The 20900-nt window shown below is 40.7% G+C and overlaps 1 protein-coding gene across 1 annotated transcript in view; it reads left to right on the forward strand.

Annotated features, from left to right (window-relative positions):
* Window positions 1-20900, forward strand: part of LOC126204306 (histone-lysine N-methyltransferase 2D-like) — a 338750-nt gene that overhangs the window by 133341 nt on the left and 184509 nt on the right. The window contains exon 8 of the mRNA XM_049938692.1: window positions 18646-18694. Coding sequence (XP_049794649.1) covers window positions 18646-18694 — 49 coding nt within the window. The remainder of the gene's footprint in view (window positions 1-18645; window positions 18695-20900) is intronic.

A 20900-nucleotide genomic window follows, 5' to 3' on the forward strand; every position in this document is an offset into this window, starting at 1 on the left:
AGCAAGTGATTGTCGGGCACTGGTCCAATAGTTTGGAATAGTTCCTGAAAGCCTGACTCAGCCTGCAACATGGACAATAGCATCAAAATGCAGTCTTCTGGCAGTGAGTCTAGTAACACCATCAGTTAGTCATAACCTCTTAGTGTTTGGTAGTGTGACAGGAAGTGAACTCTAGATATGGGCTCTGCAATGTCAGTGATGGTGAATCCCAACTGAAAACACAGTGCTTGCTGATATCAAGCTGCATCTGTACTGTAGCAGAAAAACCTATGGAGGAATTATTGGCAGCAGACAGGTAGAACATCATTGGGCAGTGATGGTGTAGAAGGGTACGTGGAAAAATACAATCTGAATCTGTGTTTACACGTAATTTCTGTCTGGGTCTTCTGCAGTTATGTACTAGTGCTGAGAGATAATTCAGCAAGCTGATGCATCTGTGTACAGCTTCTGTTGGCCTTGAGTGTGGAAAAGGTGATATGTTTCTATGCTTGATCCTCAAACTTTCCATGGTATGGTGTCACGTATTGATACCACCCCACTGATTTCATGTCAGTGGAGTTGCAAGTTTTCTTTAGACACTGATTAGCGGTCACGCAGGAGCTGGTAAACCCAGTGGTGCGTGCCTGGTGAATCTTGCCTCCGGTGGGTTACTATTACGAGTGCCTCTGCCACCCATGATAGAGGATGGCTGGTGGCAGCCACTCAGCCCACTATGTATTGTTACGCAGATGCCACCTAGCTCCATCGTTAATACTTAGTACAGAGACCCTCATCCTGGTTGACATTGTTATAGCTGGACTCAGTTTCTTGCTGCGTATTTATAATAAGTCTTCATTCGCTTGGCGAAATAAAAGTTAAGTAAATCTTCTATATGTTGTGTTCACTTGTTCGCTAATCATTTCTGGTCGCGTTCAGCTTTCTTACAATGACAGTCGCGGCACCATTTTGAAGTCCACTTCTCCTTACCACTGTGTACGAAGTTGTACACAACACATGAAACAAACAAGTTACAGATAACTTAAGTGCATCACTGAATGTCGGTGAGTTGACGTCTGAAAAAGTGCAGGGATGTTGGTGGTATCCATTTGTACTGCACATTGTGCGAGACTAGTGAGAAACTCGTGCAGTTGTGCAGCTGCAATGTCTGTTTTACTGGATAGGCATTAAAAGTTACCGCCGTGATGCTGAAACAGGCACTTGATGAGGGGAGGGGGAGGGCGTGCTTTCTTAATATGACCAGCTTACTTTGCTATTTTGAACAACTGCATCTTTGCATGAGTTGCTGTTACCACCTGCATTTGTGCTGGAAGTTGCCCAGTTGGGTGTGCAGAGTAGAGTATGTTGGACACTTGTTACATCCATTATACAATGGAGATGTCTCAGGTACTGAGACAGTTTTCTATCTCGTACGTCTCCTAGGGTAAGTACTAGCCATACCCAATATTCCTAGGATGCAGAGACTAGTTGAATTGGCTTGGATTTAAGCTTGAGGTAACTCAAGTTTTGGAGGTGCTGTGATAATGTTTCCTACCTCAGAGGTTTAGTGGTAATTTAGTTGGCTCACCATCGGACAAAATTTCGTGGCTCCATCCGTGATTCCCATACAGTGGAAACTTGATTCTACTTGGGCAGACGGTGCTGGCTTGTAAGGCCAGAACTGCGGCAGATGTACAGCAAGGCGTGAAACACCAAGGTTTTCAGCACCCTCTCTATCTAGGGTTCCTCTTTCAGAACCATAAATATATCGTCAGTAACAAATGATCTGGGTTATCAGTGTCTGACGGGTATGAGAACAATTACCTGAACATGATTAAGCACATGTGTTTTGCATAATTCATGTTTTGACTAAATTTATTGAGTTAACAGGATAACATACAAAATGTGTTACTACAAGCATATTTCCACTCAGTTTTGCAAAATGTGAATCCCCATAATGATTACTTTGGTCAAGAGGTAAGGTGCTAATACTAAGTCATTGATCTTAATTCCTTTACGAAATTATATTCATGCTCTTATTTGCACAGAAGAAAAGTGTCTCTTTTATCAAGAATTAATAACAATATTAGATATGGAATCTCTCATCTCTGGTCGCAAGGCCGTGAACACTATATGAAACATGCACTACATCATCTCCCTCTCTCCTGGGGAAAGCAAAACACCATCACAAAATCTTTTGGTCTTTATGGAAAAGTATGTACTGATTAGAATGTGTCTGTCAGTCAGATTGGGAAGGAGTCAGAAATGGGTGTTGTTGAAGACTGAGATAAAAGATTCGATGTTTGTGAAAAAGATATGCTGTTCTGACTTTGTCTGAAGATGTTATAGTTTCCAATTTTTGATAATATAATGTAATTGGATAGATTAAAAAAAAAATCTACTCGCTAAGTGGCGGCAGGAGAACGCACACATAAACGAAGGTTATACTTATGCAAGCACTGAGTGAGTGGCGCTGTGGTTAGCACACTGGACCATATTCAGGACGACGACGGTTCAAACCCCCATCCGGCATTCTGATTTAGGCTTGGCATGGTTCCTTTGAAAAGGCACAGCTCACTTCCTTCCCCAATCCGATGGGACTGATGACATTGCTGTTTGGTCCCCTCCCTCAAACCAGTCGACCAACTTCTCTAAGCTTTCAGAGCCAGTGGCTCCTTCTTCCGGCAGAATGGTTGAAGGGCAAGGAAGGCGGATGAAGAAAAAGGACTGGAGAAGAGGTTCAGGAAAAGGTGTATTTTTCAGAAAAGTCAGCCAGAACTGCAGGTCAGGGGAGATTTGCTGGATTGGATGAGAAGGAAAGAGTGATTGTTGGGGATTGCACTGGATGAGATTTGAACAGCTGAGAGCTTAAAGTGGGAAGACAGAGCAATATGCAAGACAGAGATTACTGCAAAAACATGGTACACAGTTTAATAAAACTGAACAGCTAAGTGTACAGTACATAATAGTGGTGGGAGGGGGACAGTGAAAAACGCTGTTGTTCTGCTGCCACTGCTTAGTGAACAGATTTTTGTATCTGTACAAATACATTATTATGATATAGTTTTGCCATTTAGAAAGAGATCGAGTGTAAAGTCTCCTCTTTGCAATACGTGGTATGAGCTGTTAAATGATGGCTGCAGCAGCACTGGTTGGACACCATCTGTTCTTAATGTCACAGTCGTACAACTTTGCATGTCCTGATGGGTGAAGGTGTGTGTGGAACCATGTTCGGCAGCTGACTGTGGATGAATCTCAGCTTTATGATCACGCAGACATGCAACAAAAGCTGGTAGGTTGATTCCTTATGTCTGCATGGCAATCAGATCTACAAATTAAGCAGCCAATTGCAGTACTTCATTATACTCCAGTTCAGCTGACAAGATGTCAAATTCAACCTTATGTTTTGTATGAAATCACAGTAGAATCATTGGAAGTGCAGTAATCCAGAGTTGTGTGACACCTCAAAGCAATATTTGATTAAGAATCTCGCTGCAGATCAGAGGCAAGGACACGGACAATGTATAAAATAGCAATTATTGTCTGACAAGGTGGCTCGAGTGGTGTACCTAAATATGATAGAAATATAATTGTACTAGTGAACGGAGCAGTGCTTCATAATTGTTAAATGTGTACATGAATGTCCTAATAGTGTATAGTTATAGTCTTTGGGATACTGTGTTGTAAGTCAGTGAAAGGGCACATACAGTTGATTGTAAATCGATACAAATGTCTTTTAATATCCAGCCTTTTTATTTGTTGTCACTGTAAATGAAAGCCCAAATCACTTAAAATGAGGGGGTAAATTGGTTGGGATCATTGGTATATGGGTACGAGAGAGTGGGCTCTCCAGTTGCTGGATCTGTAGGGCTACTAACTTCAGTGACATTATGTAGCACAGTTTTAATATGTGAACAGGTAGCATTACAAAGTTTCAGATCATTTACATTGCATACTAGTTTACTAATTTACTCTGGTAAGCCACAAATACAACTTAGGTTTACTGTTAAAACCAACAGGCCAAAAAAATGAATCAGTTCATTGTTGTCTACGCAACTGTTGTTAAAAATTATACAGGGTATTCAAAATGATCTAGACACTTTCAAGTGATTGTAAAAAATATTTGTATTGAGGTAAGGTATTATATATATGGAAACAGCAACCCAAGAAGTTTAATATGTTAAAGTGATCTCCAGAAACATGACTGATAGAACAACAAGATGGCATTTTGCTTAGCTCATGCCGTAATTGCAAAGGGAGAGTGCCGATTTCATTTGTCACCATGATGGCTCTCCACTACACTTCAACAACAATGTTCATGAGTTCTGGGTACTGACCTACTACGACGATTGATCGGTTGTGCATCAGCTGGCAATCTCCAGTTGCTGGCATGGCCCCAATGCTCTCCACATCTGACTTTTACCTGTTGGCTTACATCAAAGATACTGTTTTTACACCTCCATTTCTCCACAACATCACTGACATATGAGGATGTAACAGGGCAAGGCACAAAAAACTGGTGAGTTGCTGTTTTACTACATATAATCATATAGTACATAATCTCAATACTAACATTTTTACAGTCACTTGAAAGTGTCTAGATAATTATGAATTATCCTCGAAACAGTATAGGCCTATATGGAAGAAACAATTTGTCTGTTAGTTTAAATGCCTTGATATCTTAATTAAAACATACTGTGAGAAAGAAAATAAAATCACACTTCTTCATAGTACAGCATTTTCATTCTCGCAATTGGTTTTTAACTGGAAACTTGTACGAGGGTGGTCCCATAAGTACCCAACCTGACAGAGAGATGGCAGTCGTTATTGAAAAATATCTCTGGATTAGAAAGTATACGATCTATGAAGCATATGTTTCAAGTTTGAAGATGTCACATTGTTTAGTATTTGTGTAGCAGCCATCAGTAGTGAATGTTGGAGTGAATTTGTGAAAATTGATTTTTTTTAAGGCCTCAGAGCAACCAATATTAAAGTTGAGCTAGATTTTACTTTGGGAGAGTCTGCTCCGTCGTTGACAACAGTAGAATATTAAGTAGCTGAGTTTAAACGAGTCCGTATGAGCTGCCAAGACCAGCATTACAGTGGCCAACCAAATGAGGTGACGTCTCCAGAAATGGTAAAGAAAATCCACAAAGCTGTACTGGATGATAGTCAACTGAAAGTGCACAAGATATCAGACATAGTAGGTATTTCAAAAAGTGCGGTGCATCGCATATTATCTGAAAATTTGGACATGAGGAAACTTTGTGCAAGGTTTGTGCCGTGTTTGCTCACACTTGAGCAAACACAGTGTCATGAAGATGTTTCAATTGAGTGTTTAGCGAAGTTTTGCTTCCCCCCCCCCCCCCCCTCGCCGTTTCGTAACCATGGATGAAACATGGGTCCAGCACTTCGCCTGAGACAAAAGAACAATCAAAGCAATAGACACAAATTGGAGAACTGACTCCAAAGAAGGCGAAGACCATTTCATCTGCTGGCAAGGTCGTAGTGTCTGTGTTTTGGGATGCATGTGGGATAATTTTCATTGACTACCTTGAAAAAGAAAAAAAACTATCAACAGCGAGTATTATGCAAACTTATTGTAATGTTTGGGTGAAGAAATTGAGCAAAAACAGCCACATTTGGCCAAGAACAAATTGTCGTTTCTTCCGGACACTGCACCAGCTCACAACTCTGTTATTGCAATGTCCAAAATTAATGAATTAAAGTTTGAATTGCTACCACGTGCACTCTGTTTGGCAGATTGAGCCCCCTCATTGTAAAAAGGGTATCTAATTTATTGAACATCGCTGGGAAAAGTGTATAGAGCTGAAAGGAAATTATGTTGAAAAATATACATATTTTCCAGAAATATTTGTGTTTTCTTTGTTGGGTCGGGTACTCATGAGACCATCCTCGTAACTTGTTGTTTAGAAAAGTATATATAGCCTTTGACAGACAATATTTGAGTATTGTGAAAAAATAAATTGGTCAAGACCTTTTCAAGGTTTTTGCTATCACTGTTTCCCCTTTATGTATTGATATAGGTTTACAGATTCTGCTGACACCACTTGGTAGAACAATTTTGTATTTAAGGTGGAAAAACTAACTCTGTTTTTATCCACTAATTTATTTATTTCAAACCAGTTTTCTTTTCATTGAGCCACTATCAGGTAACAACTAACTAGCATCCAGAAGAGACACTCAGTATTCAGATGTTCATTTACAAAGTGAAGTACAAGTATTGCACTAATTTAATACATACCACTGCAAAAATGACTGAAATAGATGTTCATGTCAGGGTCAATGATAAACAACGGAAATCACATAAACTGAGCAAAGCTCCAAGATATGATTGAATCTTGATCAAATTGTCAGATCATATACTGACTGAGTGGCTGCATCAGCCCTCCATTACACATAGTATACTGTAGCTCACTGGAACATAAAATTGTGCCCAGTAGTTAGAAGTAAGCATAGGACACTCCCATAAACAACAAAGGTAGCAAAAGCTATCCAGAAAACTCCTGTCCAATATGTATGACATCCATTTGTTGTAGAATCTAGGAGCATATTCTGAGCACAATGTATGAAGGTACCGTATCTCAAACTGAATGAGCCAGTCAGGATGGGTTCCAAAACCATCGATTAGGTGAAACCCAACTCTCACTTTTTTCACATGTCGTCCTGAAAGGCACAGATCAAGGCAGTAGGGTGGGTATAGTGTTTCTTGACTTTAAAAAGGCATTTGACTCAGTGTTACAAATACACTTACTACCAAAAGTATGATCATATGTGGTATTAAGTGAGATTTGCAATTGTATTGGAGGTTTCTTGGTATGGTGTATGCAGCACGTCATCTTGGATGGAGAGTCATTGACAGCTGTGTAAAGAAATTCAGGTGTGCTTTAGGGTAATGCATTGGGATCCTTGCAGTTTATGTCATACATGAATGACCTTTGAAGACAGTATTAAGAATATCATCATATGTTTTGCTGACGATGGAATTATTTATAAGGCATTACTGTCTGAAAAAAGCCTCACAAATACTGTCGGATCTTGACAAGATTTCAAAGTGTGCAAAGATTGGCAGCTCACTTTAAATGTTCAGAAATGTAAAATTGGTCACTCCACAAAATGAAAAAAGCATAGTATCCTGTGACTAAACTATCAGTGAGTTACAGTTGGAATCATTCTATTCATACAAATACTTGGATGTGGCAACATGTAGGGGTACGAAATGGAATGGTCAGAGTCTGTCACAGGTGGTTATGAAGTAAATCTTCAAAGGAGCTTGCTTACAAAACTCCATCCTGTAATACTGTTCAACTGTATGGAACCTGTACCAGATAGGACTGACAGGAGGTAATGAATGGATACGAAGAAGGGCAGAACAAATGGTCACAGGTTTGTTCAACACACAGGAGAGAGTGTCCAAAGATTCTGAAAGAACTGAACTTGCAGACACTTGGAGATAGACGCAAACTATCCTGTGAAAACATACCCAATTTCTAGGGCAAATCTTAAGTGTAGAATCTAGGAATATATTTCATTCCCATACATATCACTCCCATAGAAATCACAAAGACAGAATTAGCCTAATTGCAGCATGCATAGAAGCATTCAATCAATCATTCTTCCCACACTCCATACATGAATGGACTGGGAGAAAGACAATAACTGGTACAATGAGTTGTACCCTCTGCCGTGCTTTTACAGTGGCGTGCAAAGTATACTCGAAGATGTCTAATCCAAGCTTATGCTCTCTCCAATGACATACTTGTCGAAGGGGCACCTATCTCTAATCTCCCTTTCTTTTAGCAAAGTAGACACAGTTTTCCAGTGAGATCAGACACTTGTTCATTAATCATTAGGGAAAGTAAAGTCCAGATCAGAAACAGACATGCTGTTCAGTTAAATTGCCTCATTGGGTACATGATTAATTTATGCGCTACACTTTCTTTTCACAGTGCAAAAATGAGAGGTATGGGGGGATTAGAGGTGGAGAAATCGTGCAGTTGCTATGGCATATAATATTTATGCTCTGTTAGTGTCTTGCCATTAACAAATGTGAGGTTGAATGCACTTATACAGACCAGAATGGTTTCTTAATTGGAATGCAATTCCTATACTTGGACCGAGTTTTTATAGCCTCAGTCCAAATTACAAGAATGCTTTACCATACTGCTCTGGGCCGTCAATTCCCAGTGTTCTGTGACTGAAGCATTTTCAGTAAATGGTCGTGGCTGTGAATGAGAAGGAATTAACTAATTTATCTGCCAATGGTACGTAGATAGTACAATGTGTTGCCTGTGTTCAGTGCCAGTTGAGAGAGGGTTAGCAGATAACTGCCTTCATTACATTGATTACAAAATCTTTGACAAAAAAAAGATAAAATTGATTTCATATTTAATGTGAGGAACACACATATAGATATATTTATTATTATATGGTTTACAGTTATTAGAGTGATAGTCGTCATAGAAACATTAGTGACATAAATCGTTCTTGCTCCATGAACATTATATGAAGGACACATTAACACAGTGGCATTTAATTTCCAATAAATTAAAGGGAAACATTTCATTAGCATTCTGAAATAATGGCTTTCGCAGCTTTTGATCCGAACCAAACATATATTATGATGTCAGGAGAGACAGGTGAGCTTAAAATCCAATGAACGAGTGATGTGATTTTAGTTGCAACTGTGTTTTTAGAAATTGTGCACTTGTTCTGTAAGAGAGAAATTTTAGGGAAAGGTGCAGGAGGAGGAGGGGGGGGAGGGAGAGAGAGAGAGAGAGAGAGAGAGAGAGAGAGAGAGAGAGAGAGAGAGAGAGAATACATCATTTGTGTCATTTATCATCACAGGATTATTCTGTGAAAACATAGTGCAGAAATTACCTTGTTGTATTCACTACCCATTATTCATATCTGCAGGTCATAAAATCTGTTGTCTGTGCATCTCTGGGGCCTCCAATAATTTACTCAGTTTTGTGGCATTAGGTTGGATATTACAGATTGCGAGCTGCATTACACATTTTGAAACAAGTTTTACAACAATGTTAGCAACACTGTTTGTAGCTTCCCCCATGAACCATGGATCTTGCCGTTGGTGGGGAGGCTTGCGTGCCTCAGCGATACAGATGGCCGTACCGTAGGTGCAACCACAACGGAGGGGTATCTGTTGAGAGGCCAGACAAACATGTGGTTCCTGAAGAGGGGCAGCAGCCTTTTCAGTAGTTGCAGGGGCAACAGTCTGGATGATTGACTGATCTGGCCTTGTAACATTAACCAAAACGGCCTTGCTGTGCTGGTACTGTGAACGGCTGAAAGCAAGGGGAAAGTACAGCCGTAATTTTTCCCGAGGGCATGCAGCTTTACTGTATGATTATATGATGATGGCGTCCTCTTGGGTAAAATATTCCGGAGGTAAAATAGTCCCCCATTCGGATCTCCGGGCGGGGACTACTCAAGAGGACGTCGTTATCAGGAGAAAGAAAACTGGCATTCTACGGATCGGAGTGTGGAATGTCAGATCCCTTAATCGGGCAGGTAGGTTAGAAAATTTAAAAAGGGAAATGGATAGGTTAAAGTTAGATATAGTGGGAATTAGTGAAGTTCGGTGGCAGGAGGAACAAGACTATTGGTCAGGTGATTACAGGATTATAAATACAAAATCAAATAGGGGTAAAGCAGGAGTAGGTTTAATAATGAATAAAAAAATAGGAGTGCGGGTTAGCTACTACAAACAGCATAGTGAACGCATTATTGTGGCCAAGATAAGACACAAAGCCCATGCCTACTACAGTAGTACAAGTTTATATGCCAACTAGCTCTGTAGATGATGAAGAAATTGATGAAATGTATGACGAGATAAAAGAAATTATTCAGGTAGTGAAGGGAGACGAAAATTTAATAGTCATGGGTGACTGGAATTCGTCAGTAGGAAAAGGGAGAGAAGGAAACATAGTAGGTGCATATGGATTGGGGGGAAGAAATGAAAGAGGAAGCCGCCTTGTAGAATTTTGCACAGAGCATAACTTAATCATAGCTAACACTTGGTTCAAGAATCATAAAAGAAGGTTGTATACCAGGAAGAATCCAGGAGATACTAATAGGTATCAGATAGATTATATAGTGGTAAGACAGAGATTTAGGAAACAGGTTTTAAATTGTAAGATATTTCCAGGGGCAGATGTGGATTCTGACGACAATCTATTGGTTATGAACTGCAGATTGAAACTGAAGAAACTGCAAAAAGGTGGGAATTTAAGGAGATGGGACCTGGATAAACTGAAAGAACCAGAGGTTGTAGAGAGTTTCAGGGAGAGCATAAGGGAACAATTGACAGGAATGGGGGAACGAAATACAGTAGAAGAAGAATGGGTAGCTCTGAGGGATGAAGTAGTGAAGGCAGCAGAGGATCTAGTAGGTAAAAAGACGAGGGCTAATAGAAATCCTTGGGTAACAGAATAAATATTGAATTTAATTGATGAAAGGAGAAAATATAAAAATGCAGTAAATGAAGCAGGCAAAAGGGAATACAAACGTCTCAAAAATGAGATCGACAGAAAGTGCAAAATGGCTAAGCAGGGATGGCTAGAGACCAAATGTAAGGATGTAGAGGTTTGTCTCACTAGGGGTAAGATAGATACTGCCTACAGGAAAATTAAAGAGACCTTTGGAGAGAAGAGAACCACTTGTATGAATATCGAGAGCTCAGATGGCAACCCAATTCTAAGCAAAGAAGGGAAGGCAGAAAGGTGGAAGGAGTATATAGAGGGTTTATACAAGGGCGATGTACTTGAGGACAGTATTATGGAAATGGAAGAGGATGTAGATGAAGATGAAATGGGAGATAAGATACTGCGTCAAGAGTTTGACAGAGCACTGAAAGACCTGAGTCGAAACTAGGCCCCGGGAGTAGACAACATTCCATTAGAACTACTGATGGCTTTGGGAGAGCCAGTCATGACAAAACTCTACCATCTGGTGAGCAAGATGTATGAGACAGGCGAAATACCCACAGACTTCAAGAAGAACATAATAATTCCAATACCAAAGAAAGCAGGTGTTGACAGATGTGAAAATTACCGAACTATCAGTCTAATAAGTCACAGCTGCAAAATACTAACGCGAATTCTTTACAGACGAATGGAAAAACTGGTAGAAGCGGACCTCGGGGAAGATCAGTTTGGATTCCGTAGAAATGTTGGAACACGTGAGGCAATACTAACCTTACGACTTATCTTAGAAGAAAGATTAAGAAAAGGCAAACCTACGTTTCTAGCATTTGTAGACTTAGAGAAAGCTTTTGACAACGTTAACTGGAATACTCTCTTTCAAATTCTGAAGGTGGCAGGGGTAAAATACAGGGAGCGAAAGGCTATTTACAATTTGTACAGAAACCAGATGGCAGTTATAAGAGTCGAGGGGCATGAAAGAGAAGCAGTGGTTGGGAAATGAGTGAGACAGGGTTGTAGCCTCTCCCCGATGTTATTCAATCTGTATATTGAGCAAGCAGTAAAGGAAACAAAAGAAAAATTCGGAGTAGGTATTAAAATCCATGGAGAAGAAGTTAAAACTTTGAGGTTCGCCGATGAAATTGTAATTCTGTCAGAGACAGCAAAGGACTTGGAAGAGCGGAATTGGAGTTGAACGGAATGGACAGTGTCTTGAAAGGAGGATATAAGATGAACATCAACAAAAGCAAAACGAGGATAATGGAATGTAGTCAAATTAGATCGGGTGATGCTGAGGGGATTAGATTAGGAAATGAGACACTTAAAGTAGTAAAGGAGTTTTGCTATTTAGGGAGTAAAATAACTGATGATGGTCGAAGTAGAGAGGATATAAAATGTAAGACTGGCAATGGCAAGGAAATCGTTTCTGAAGAAGAGAAATTTGTTAACATCAAGTATAGATTTAAGTGTCAGGAAGTAGTTTCTGAAAGTATTTGTATGGAGTGTAGCCATGTATGGAAGTGAAACATGGACGATAACCAGTTTGGACAAGAAGAGAATAGAAGCTTTGGAAATGTGGTACTACAGAAGAATGCTAAGATAAGGTGGGTAGATCACGTAACTAATGAGGAGGTATTGAATAGGATTGGGGAGAAGAGAAGTTTGTGGCACAACTTGACTAGAAGAAGGGATCGGTTGGTAGGACATGTTTTGAGGCATCAAGGGATCACAAATTTAGCATTGGAGGGCAGCGTGGAGGGTAAAAATCGTAGAGGGAGACCAAGAGATCAATACACTAAGCAGATTCAGAAGGATGTAGGTTGCAGTAGGTACTGGGAGATGAAGAAGCTTGCACAGGATAGAGTAGCATGGAGAGCTGCATCAAACCAGTCTCAGGACTGAAGACCACATCAACAACAACTGTTTGTAGCTACTGCAGAACAATCAAAGTTTACAACATGTTGCAAACACAAAAACAGCTATTCATAGGTGTGTCAATACAGATCAAAGGAAACTTTGTTTCCTGTTTGCTACCAAAAATGCCATTGCGTAGTGGACAGACTTTAAATAACAGAGTGTAGCAATTGTTTTACCTCATAGACTATGTATGCTAAGTCCAAATACCTGTTGTCATGTCAAGACAATAGATATATCTTCTTATCACACACTGTGACAGAGGAGTGACTGTGAAATGTACTAAGTGCAAACTATAAACATTCCAAGTTGAAATAGAACTCCTACCAGAAATCTCTACTTGCTCAGCAGCAGCAGTAATGCAAAAAGAAACTGAAGTGTTAGTCAGCACTTGACAGACAATTATATCAGGCTCTCTTTGAAGTAGAACTGAAATTGTATAAGAGAATGGAGGACCCTTCAGTAAGTGTGTGTACAGCAGGGCAATTGACAACTACTGCAGATTCCATTGTCACATTCATTAGTACAGGTTGTGACATTACTGTAGAAGAGGTGGTAGTGTTTACAATGAAGATGAACTGATTTTATGTAGTAACATATTATAAGTATTTTAGTATCTACTGCCTAACAAAACAGTGAAGTACAGGTAAGATATGGCTGGAAGTCAATGTAACTTCATCCATGTACACATCAATGGTGGGCATGTAAATGATCACAGCTACAATGCTCTGTGACAAATAGAATGGCTGCCACGTACTTTAATCACCAATTTGAGACATGTCCCTCTTCTCTGTTACCTCCTGAAGTTCACTTTTGGCTCTTGCTGCAGCAGATTAACTGGACGCTACCTGCAACTTTCACAGTGGGTGTAAGCCCTTCGCCAAGGCACCACCTTGGCATTGTGCAGCGGCCTGTGTTCTCCTTGGTCTTCATTCGCTTCTTAAGAACATTACTCCAGCCTCACTCTGCTGTTAGTTTCACAACCTTCACATGGAACTTTGCGATAGTACACTGATGGTTCTCAGACTGACAATCGTGTCGAGTGTGCCTTCATCATTGGCACTGACGTTACTCTGTATCGGCTTCTGGAACACTGCTCAGTATTTACAGCATGCTCTTTGCCCTGTATCAGGCCACGCAGTACATCCGGTGACACAGGCTTTTCAATTGCGTCATCTGCTCCAGCTCTCTTACTGCCCTGCAAAGCCTCCGTGCGCTGTATAACATCCACCGGGTCTGGGGAAAGCTGTCACTTGCTCACTCTTGATGGAGCCACTGTTGATGTTTATGTGGGTTCCTGGTCATGTCGGTCTGACAGGAAATGAGGCCACTTATGCTGCTGCCACAGCTGTAGCCCTCGTACTTCAGCCCACTACTTCTTACGTTCCCTCCAATGATCTCTGTGTTGCCGTCTTGTCAACAGGTGATGTCTTTTTGGCTTCACCACAGGTCCTCCGTTCATGGGAACAAACTCTAGGTTATTAAAGCCTCTGTCGATGGCTTGGATGACCTCTCAGCCCTCTCACTGTGAGGAGATCATTTTAGCAAAGTTGCATATCAGGCACTGTCTTTTTAGGTATCACCATGTGTTCAGTGGTGCTTCCCCACCATTGTGTACTCATTGCGCTCAATCTCTGACGGTTTGCAATTTCCTGACGGAATGCCCTTTTTTTAACTACTTACGTTCTTCTTTGTGTTTGCCGTCTGAGTTATTGGCCATTTTAGTGAAAAACACGGGGACTGTTGATCGCGTTTTACTTTTTATCCATCGTAGCAGTGTGGCAAAGACCAATTAATTTTTAGTTCATCATCTCCATTTCTCAATGGTATATTTTATAGACCTTTCTCCACATCCTAGTTTTTAGTTGTCTTCTCTTCCATCAGTTGGAATTAATGAGTGGTTGTTTTTAACTCCTCTCTTTGTCTTCGTGTTCTACAATTCTGATGTGTGCACGTATGGCCTTAGTTATTTTTGCACCCTAAAACAAAACAAAAACCAGAATGCATTAGTGTTGTTACCCTGCCCATCAGGTTATATAAGTGGCGTTAACAGTGTCATGCTGAGTGATCATGTGAAGGACATGAAGATGTCACATACTTGTGTATGACTGGTCTAATCGTGTAGTATCCAGATTTGTGGGGCATTTGGATGTGACATAGTTCCATTGTTGGTTTGCAGGAAAAGTTAAGGCAGGCATACTTATTGTTGAGGTTCTGGTTGTCCATGTCTGACCACCACAAGCAATAATCGCTGTATTGTGCACTAAGCACATCGTAACCCCTTGAAATTTGTGTCTGCCACCTGCGAACAAGCAGTTGAGTGTCTGCAACATTCTGTTTGTCATGCTGCACCATCGGTTGGAGATTAGCAGCAGTCAGACTAGGGAGTTACTACCTTGTACGTAGGCAGCCATTAACACCACGATGCAAACGGCAGTGTGTGGAGTGCCGCTGTGACCAGGAAGCATGAACTTCTGATGAATGGCGTTGCATCATGTTAGTGATGAGTTACAGTTCTTCACAACCTTCGATGACCACCACCAGTATAACAGTGATATAGATAGGGGTTCCATTTTACAAATGTTTCAGAGAGGCACGACGTTGTTATCCCTGGTATCATGGTGTGGGGAACCATTGGGTGTGTCTTCAGGTCAAAACTAGTTGTGGTTGGGGGATCATTTGTGTCACAATGGAATGTCACAGACATCCTGCTTTCCCATGTGACAATATCATAGTGACATTTTTCAGTAGGACAATGAATCTACTCATGGCACTTACCTTTAGGGACTGTCCTCATGATGTTGAAGTACTACTGTGGCTAGCAAGATCCCCAGACAGAACATATGTAGGACCATCTTTGATGCCACCTCCATTCCAGTGCCAGTATCCTAGGATATGAAGGACCTTTTAGGGCAGTTTGTGGTGAAACTTGCCTCAGGGTCTTCATGTAATTTTGTTGCCTTTGTATCGTCTTTCAGCCAATGCTTCACAAACTATTTTAGATATAACTGGGTTTGAAATGTGGAATAAATGCGCAAGGCCTAGAAAAGAACCTTTCATTTTACAAAAACCAAAAACTGATAGCAAGTCGCTTCACAGGAACTGCTTTTCTGAAATATGCCTTTCTTTGAAACAAATGGCTCTAACAAATTCTGCCAGTGACTGAGTGAACTTATGAAAAGCAAAGCAGTAACTGAACAGCAGTACCTTCTTCACACTCAGCTTGCACATCCTACCATTCCTGCCTTATTTACATAACTCTACCTTTGTCTGCTTAATTGTTCGGTATTAATAATGCAGCACCACATATCAATTCATCCTCTTCCCAACACACAGCTTAGTACACATTGTGAATATGCAAGTTGCAGACTTAAATGGAAACAGTGCTGTAAATGGAAACATGTTTTTAAAATCAGTGTAAACAAAGATTGTTTGGCAACTTGAGTTGCGATTGCAGATTTAGCTATAAATTTTAAGTGTAGAGAAGTGGTGGGTGTCACATGATAGTATCTTTCAAGTGATCTACTATTCTACTTCTGTAAAACCTGGAACAATGTATATGATCACGTAAACATTTGGTTCAAAATTGTTGAGGCTTTCGTGGCCACTTGTTGACAAACTGCCTATTGGCTTCTGTCTCGGGTCCTTCGGCCGACGTTCATCTAATGATTTTTCTGACGTTTCGCCAGCACGAGTGGCTGGCATTGTCAAAGCTTCACCCTCCATTGCTGGTGGTGAACGAGCTGAGCTCGCGGGTGCAGACTATATGTACCTGGCGCGCCAACGTCCGAGGGCTTCTCCGTGGTCATTTCCGGTGCGGTTCTCCTCTTGCTACCTGCGACGATCGTTCGCTGCAGTACGGGAAGCCAGGATCCGTTTACCTTAAGGCTTTCCTCTTTCTTGTTCAAACTGTTCGCGTGTTTTTGTATTTCTACAACTTCTCTGAACAAGCGCGTGTGATAGTGGGTTCTCTACAGCCAGAACTTCCGTGTTGGCGAATTTTATTACGTGGTCGGTCTCATTGAGTGCGTGTTCTGCCACGGCCGATTTCTCCACCTGCCCCAACCTGCAATGTCGCTTATGCTCCTTGATCCTGGTGTTAATGGATCGTTCAGTCATCCCGACATAAACTTTTCCGCATGTATCGGTCCGTGTGAGTCGGATACCTGCACAAACTGTCAAACCACCACCCGAGCCAGAAAAGAGGCATGATTACTACGCTCGTAACGAGAGCAGGACGAATATGTGAGCCGCAACACCTCAAACGAGAAATGCAACACCTGGAAACTGTCCTGAGGAGCAATGGGTACTCCACAAATTATATTAGAAGTGTAACTGAGCCAAACACTCGGCGAAGTAAGGAACCAGAAAAAGAAATGTCGGGTACGGCCTTTCTGCCATACATTCCCAGAGTGACGGACAGAATCGGCCGTGTATTGCGCAAACATGGCGTAAAGACGATTTTCAAACCGACAAGGAAGATCAAAGAGTGTCTTAGATCGGCGAAGGAGAAAAGAGACTCACTTGCAATGTCGGGAATATACCGCATACCATGCACATGCGGAAAAGTTTATGTCGGGATGACTGAACGATCCATTAACACCAGGATCAAGGAGCATAAGCGACATTGCAGGTTGGGGCAGGTGGAGAAATCGGCCGTGGCAGAACACGCACTCAATGAGACCGACCACGTAATAAAATTCGCCGACACGGAAGTTCTGGCTGTAGAGAACCCACTATCACACGCGCTTGTTCAGAGAAGCTGTAGAAATACAAAAACACGCGAACAGTTTGAACAAGAAAGAGGAAAGCCTTAAGGTAAACGGATCCTGGCTTCCCGTACTGCAGCGAACGACCGTCGCAGGTAGCAAGAGGAGAACCGCACCGGAAATGACCGCGGAGAAGCCCTCGGACGTTGGCGCGCCAGGTACATATAGTCTGCGCCCGCGACGTTGGCGCGCCAGGTACATATAGTCTGCGCCCGCGAGCTCAGTTCCAGTTCACCACCGGCAATGGAAGGTGAAGCTTTGACAATGCCAGCCACTCGTGCTGGCGAAACGTCAGAAAAATCGTTAGATGAACGTCGGCCGAAGAACCCGGACAGAAGCCAATAGGCAGATTGTAAACATTTGGTTGCTTACATGTGTACCGTCTGTTCCTTCTGTGAATCAAGACTAGTTTTATTTAATTTTTTTGTGAATTAGTTCATATTTGTGCCATGTCTTCACACTGGTAACCATTTTTTTGGGAATCTTCCAATTGGAAGAAGAGGGGGAGGGGGGAGGCGGCAATGGTATTTAAATGGTTCTGTGTGTTCCACAGCTGAACCTTCCAGTCCATAACACGCCACCTAGTAGAATATAAAAGCAGCGTAAAACTGCAGTGAATACACCCAAGGTACAAAAATTAAGGATGAAATAATTAAATGAAGTGAATAGCTATAAATGACTGATTTTTGTCATTCTGAGTTAACAGTGTGCGTTAACACAACACACACACACACACACACACACATGTGAAATTATATCCTTGGTGTAGAAACACACGCAGTAGTAATGGTATAGAATTGAACTTCCCAAATAACAAAATAAAACAAATTGCCTCGCAATAGCAGCATACTGCTTCAACGTGAGCAACGAGGTGTTGATTTATACCTTAATTCTGAAACACTGTTTCGAAATATGGCATGTCATACCCTCACTTTCACCATTCGGGGCTCAGCTAAAATAGGTAACGTTGTGTTGAGATTTTGTCTAATGTAAACAAATCACTATTTGATGATGACATCGCCGGCCGTTTTGTTGACGTCCAGTGAGAATCTATCTTCACCGTTATATGCAGGCTGCATAGCGTACACATGTAGCCCGAGACCGATAAACTTGTTTGTTTCTCTGTGTATTCCGTGCCCCATCTGCTGCTACTCGTTACCTGAGAAATAAATTGTTTAACACACACAAATTGGCGAATAATTGTTAGTTGTACATTAACTCGGTATGTAAGGCCGTCGCCATCTTGTTGCTATCGCGTTGTACCTATGCTGTATATTTAAATCATTGAATAATTATTTGTGTGTAGTCCTTCATTTGTGATTTTTTGTTACGAAGTGCGAAGAGAAAATAAAAAACGTTTCATATCTTTCCTCTCTGAAATATAACTTGCGCGTAATTTTCCTGGTACTGTACTGGTTATGTTGGTCACTCTGATGATAGTGCTCAGTTTATGTTGGCTACATTGAACTTTATCCAATGTAAAGTATTTGTTGATAGTAATACGTGTGTGTTTTTTGCCGCAGGAATGTTAACGGGGAAACTACTGTTGAAATAACGAGACCGAGAAAAGAGGTAAGATCACATGTTTCTGGCAATGATTATAACAAGAATAGCTTATCTTATTAATATTTTGTGGTTATGGTTGGCTATGCAAACTACCGCTACCTACTGACTGCAATCTTTCGTATTTTTATTCAAGCTCTTGCTTTTTCGGTATTTCATCAAGATAAAACATTATTCATGTAATAATTGGGACATCATGACATTAGAACATATGTTTTAGTTAGGAAAGAACATTTATTGCCTTTGAGACCCTATTGTTTATTCGGAACAGTTATTGGTACATAACCATGTAAAACGATCGTTGGCGCGTTGTGCCGAAAACTCCCATGAACTCAACGGTTGTTATATGCCGGCGTTAATATAGCACGTGGAATGCTGGAGGTTGTCAGCAGTTGTTGTTATTCTGAGGGCAGCGGCTACTGTTTTCATTGTGTGTGTGTGTGTGTGTGTGTGTGTGTGTGTGTGTGTGTGTGTGTGTAATAGATACCTTACGTAACAAAAAGGATTTAAAATGTTGTTTTGCTAATTAATATTTCCTCTCCTCTTAAATCAAGAGATTATTCCGAATTATATTACTTATTTGTTTTTTGGCTGGAAATTGTTTGAGGTGTCCCTTCACCCTTCTTATAAATTATGTCATAAATGTTAAATACTAGAGTTGTTTATTTATGTGACAGGAAAGCATGTGTTCACAATTATAGTTTCATATCATTATTGGTTGGGTTTTGAAACACAACTCTAGGATTCTATTACTTCCAATCAATTAAACTACTGTTAGTGTGCATTCCTGTCCATAGGATTTTGTGTGGTACAATGGGCTGCTTGACATTTAGGCCTAATTTGTATATCCATGAAGACTCATTTTGTTTTCTGGAAAAGGGGGGGGGGAAGAAAGAGATCCATCTAATGAAACTATTTCAGTGGACTCAACCTTGGCCACACACACACACACAAATTGAGAACTTTTAATAGGACTGTTGTTAATGTGACAACAGTAGTCTTTTGTGCTTTAACAGTTGTTGTGTTAAAGTCATCCATCGTACTTTGCTAAATATTTTCTATATTGCATAAATAATTTGGTAATTAGACCTGAGCATAGACATGACACTATTGGTACAGGGCTATATTCTCTGCAATAACTTAGATCTCGTTTCTGTGGTCTATACAGACAATTTAAACTGAAACATTAACAGTAGTAATTGTTTGTTCTATACATTTACTTGTGTCAAGTTTTTTCTCTCAAGTAATACCATAGTTCATTTTCTCCCTAGACTGCTTAATGAACTCATAACACATCTTTCTTTCACACATTTATGTCCCTTTTGCTTTTACCATGTCTGCACATCACTTTCATAATATCTACAATCTGCTGAACAGTGAGGGGTAGTGATCAAAACAGTGTAGGGCAGTGATTAAGGCAACACACTCACATTCTGTAGGAGTGTAATTCAGAACACTGTCTGACCATTGCAGTTCAGGTTTTCTGTGATATCCAGAAGCGTTACAGTGAATATTAAGTTCATTGGAAATATTGAATCTACCAGTTTCACTTGTCTTTCACCCATAATGCCATCAAAATATTAAACACGTACTGAAATCCAACGTGTGTATGTGTGTGTGTGTGTGTGTGTGTGTGTGTGTGTAAGAAGTGCAGGAAGTGCCATAATGTAATGACATCACTAGCTCACAATCAAACATCAGTCTGTACGACAGATTAGGCTGTTGCCACAAGCTATAGTCCAAAAAAAGAATACATAACCAAAATAAATATTGTCAGTTTCTGTTCAATCTCTGTTTGCACACATTCAGAACCATATGTCATCATTGTCGCAGATCATAACCAATGCTTGCTAGCAGTTGTTTCAACCAACTTGTATAGTCTTGTAAGTAAGACAATGCTAAATTTTGGACTTCCTTTCTTAGTAGGCATGCTTCATCTGTGTTTGTCTCGCACTTAATGGACTTTTTGTTTGATTTTATATCATTTAAAATGACTAGTACACTACTGGCCATTAAAATTGCTACACGACAAAGATGACGTGCTACAGACGTGAAATTTAACTGACAGGAGGAAGATGCTGTAATATACAAATGATTAGCTTTTCAGAGCATTCACACAAGGTTGGCACCGGTTCCGACACCTACAACGTGCTGACATGAGGAAAGTTTCCAACTGATTTCTCATACACAAACAGCAGTTGACCGGCGTTGTCTG

This window comes from Schistocerca nitens, chromosome 9, assembly GCF_023898315.1.
Source record: "Schistocerca nitens isolate TAMUIC-IGC-003100 chromosome 9, iqSchNite1.1, whole genome shotgun sequence".
In the NCBI taxonomy this organism is placed as follows: Eukaryota; Metazoa; Arthropoda; class Insecta; order Orthoptera; family Acrididae; genus Schistocerca; species Schistocerca nitens.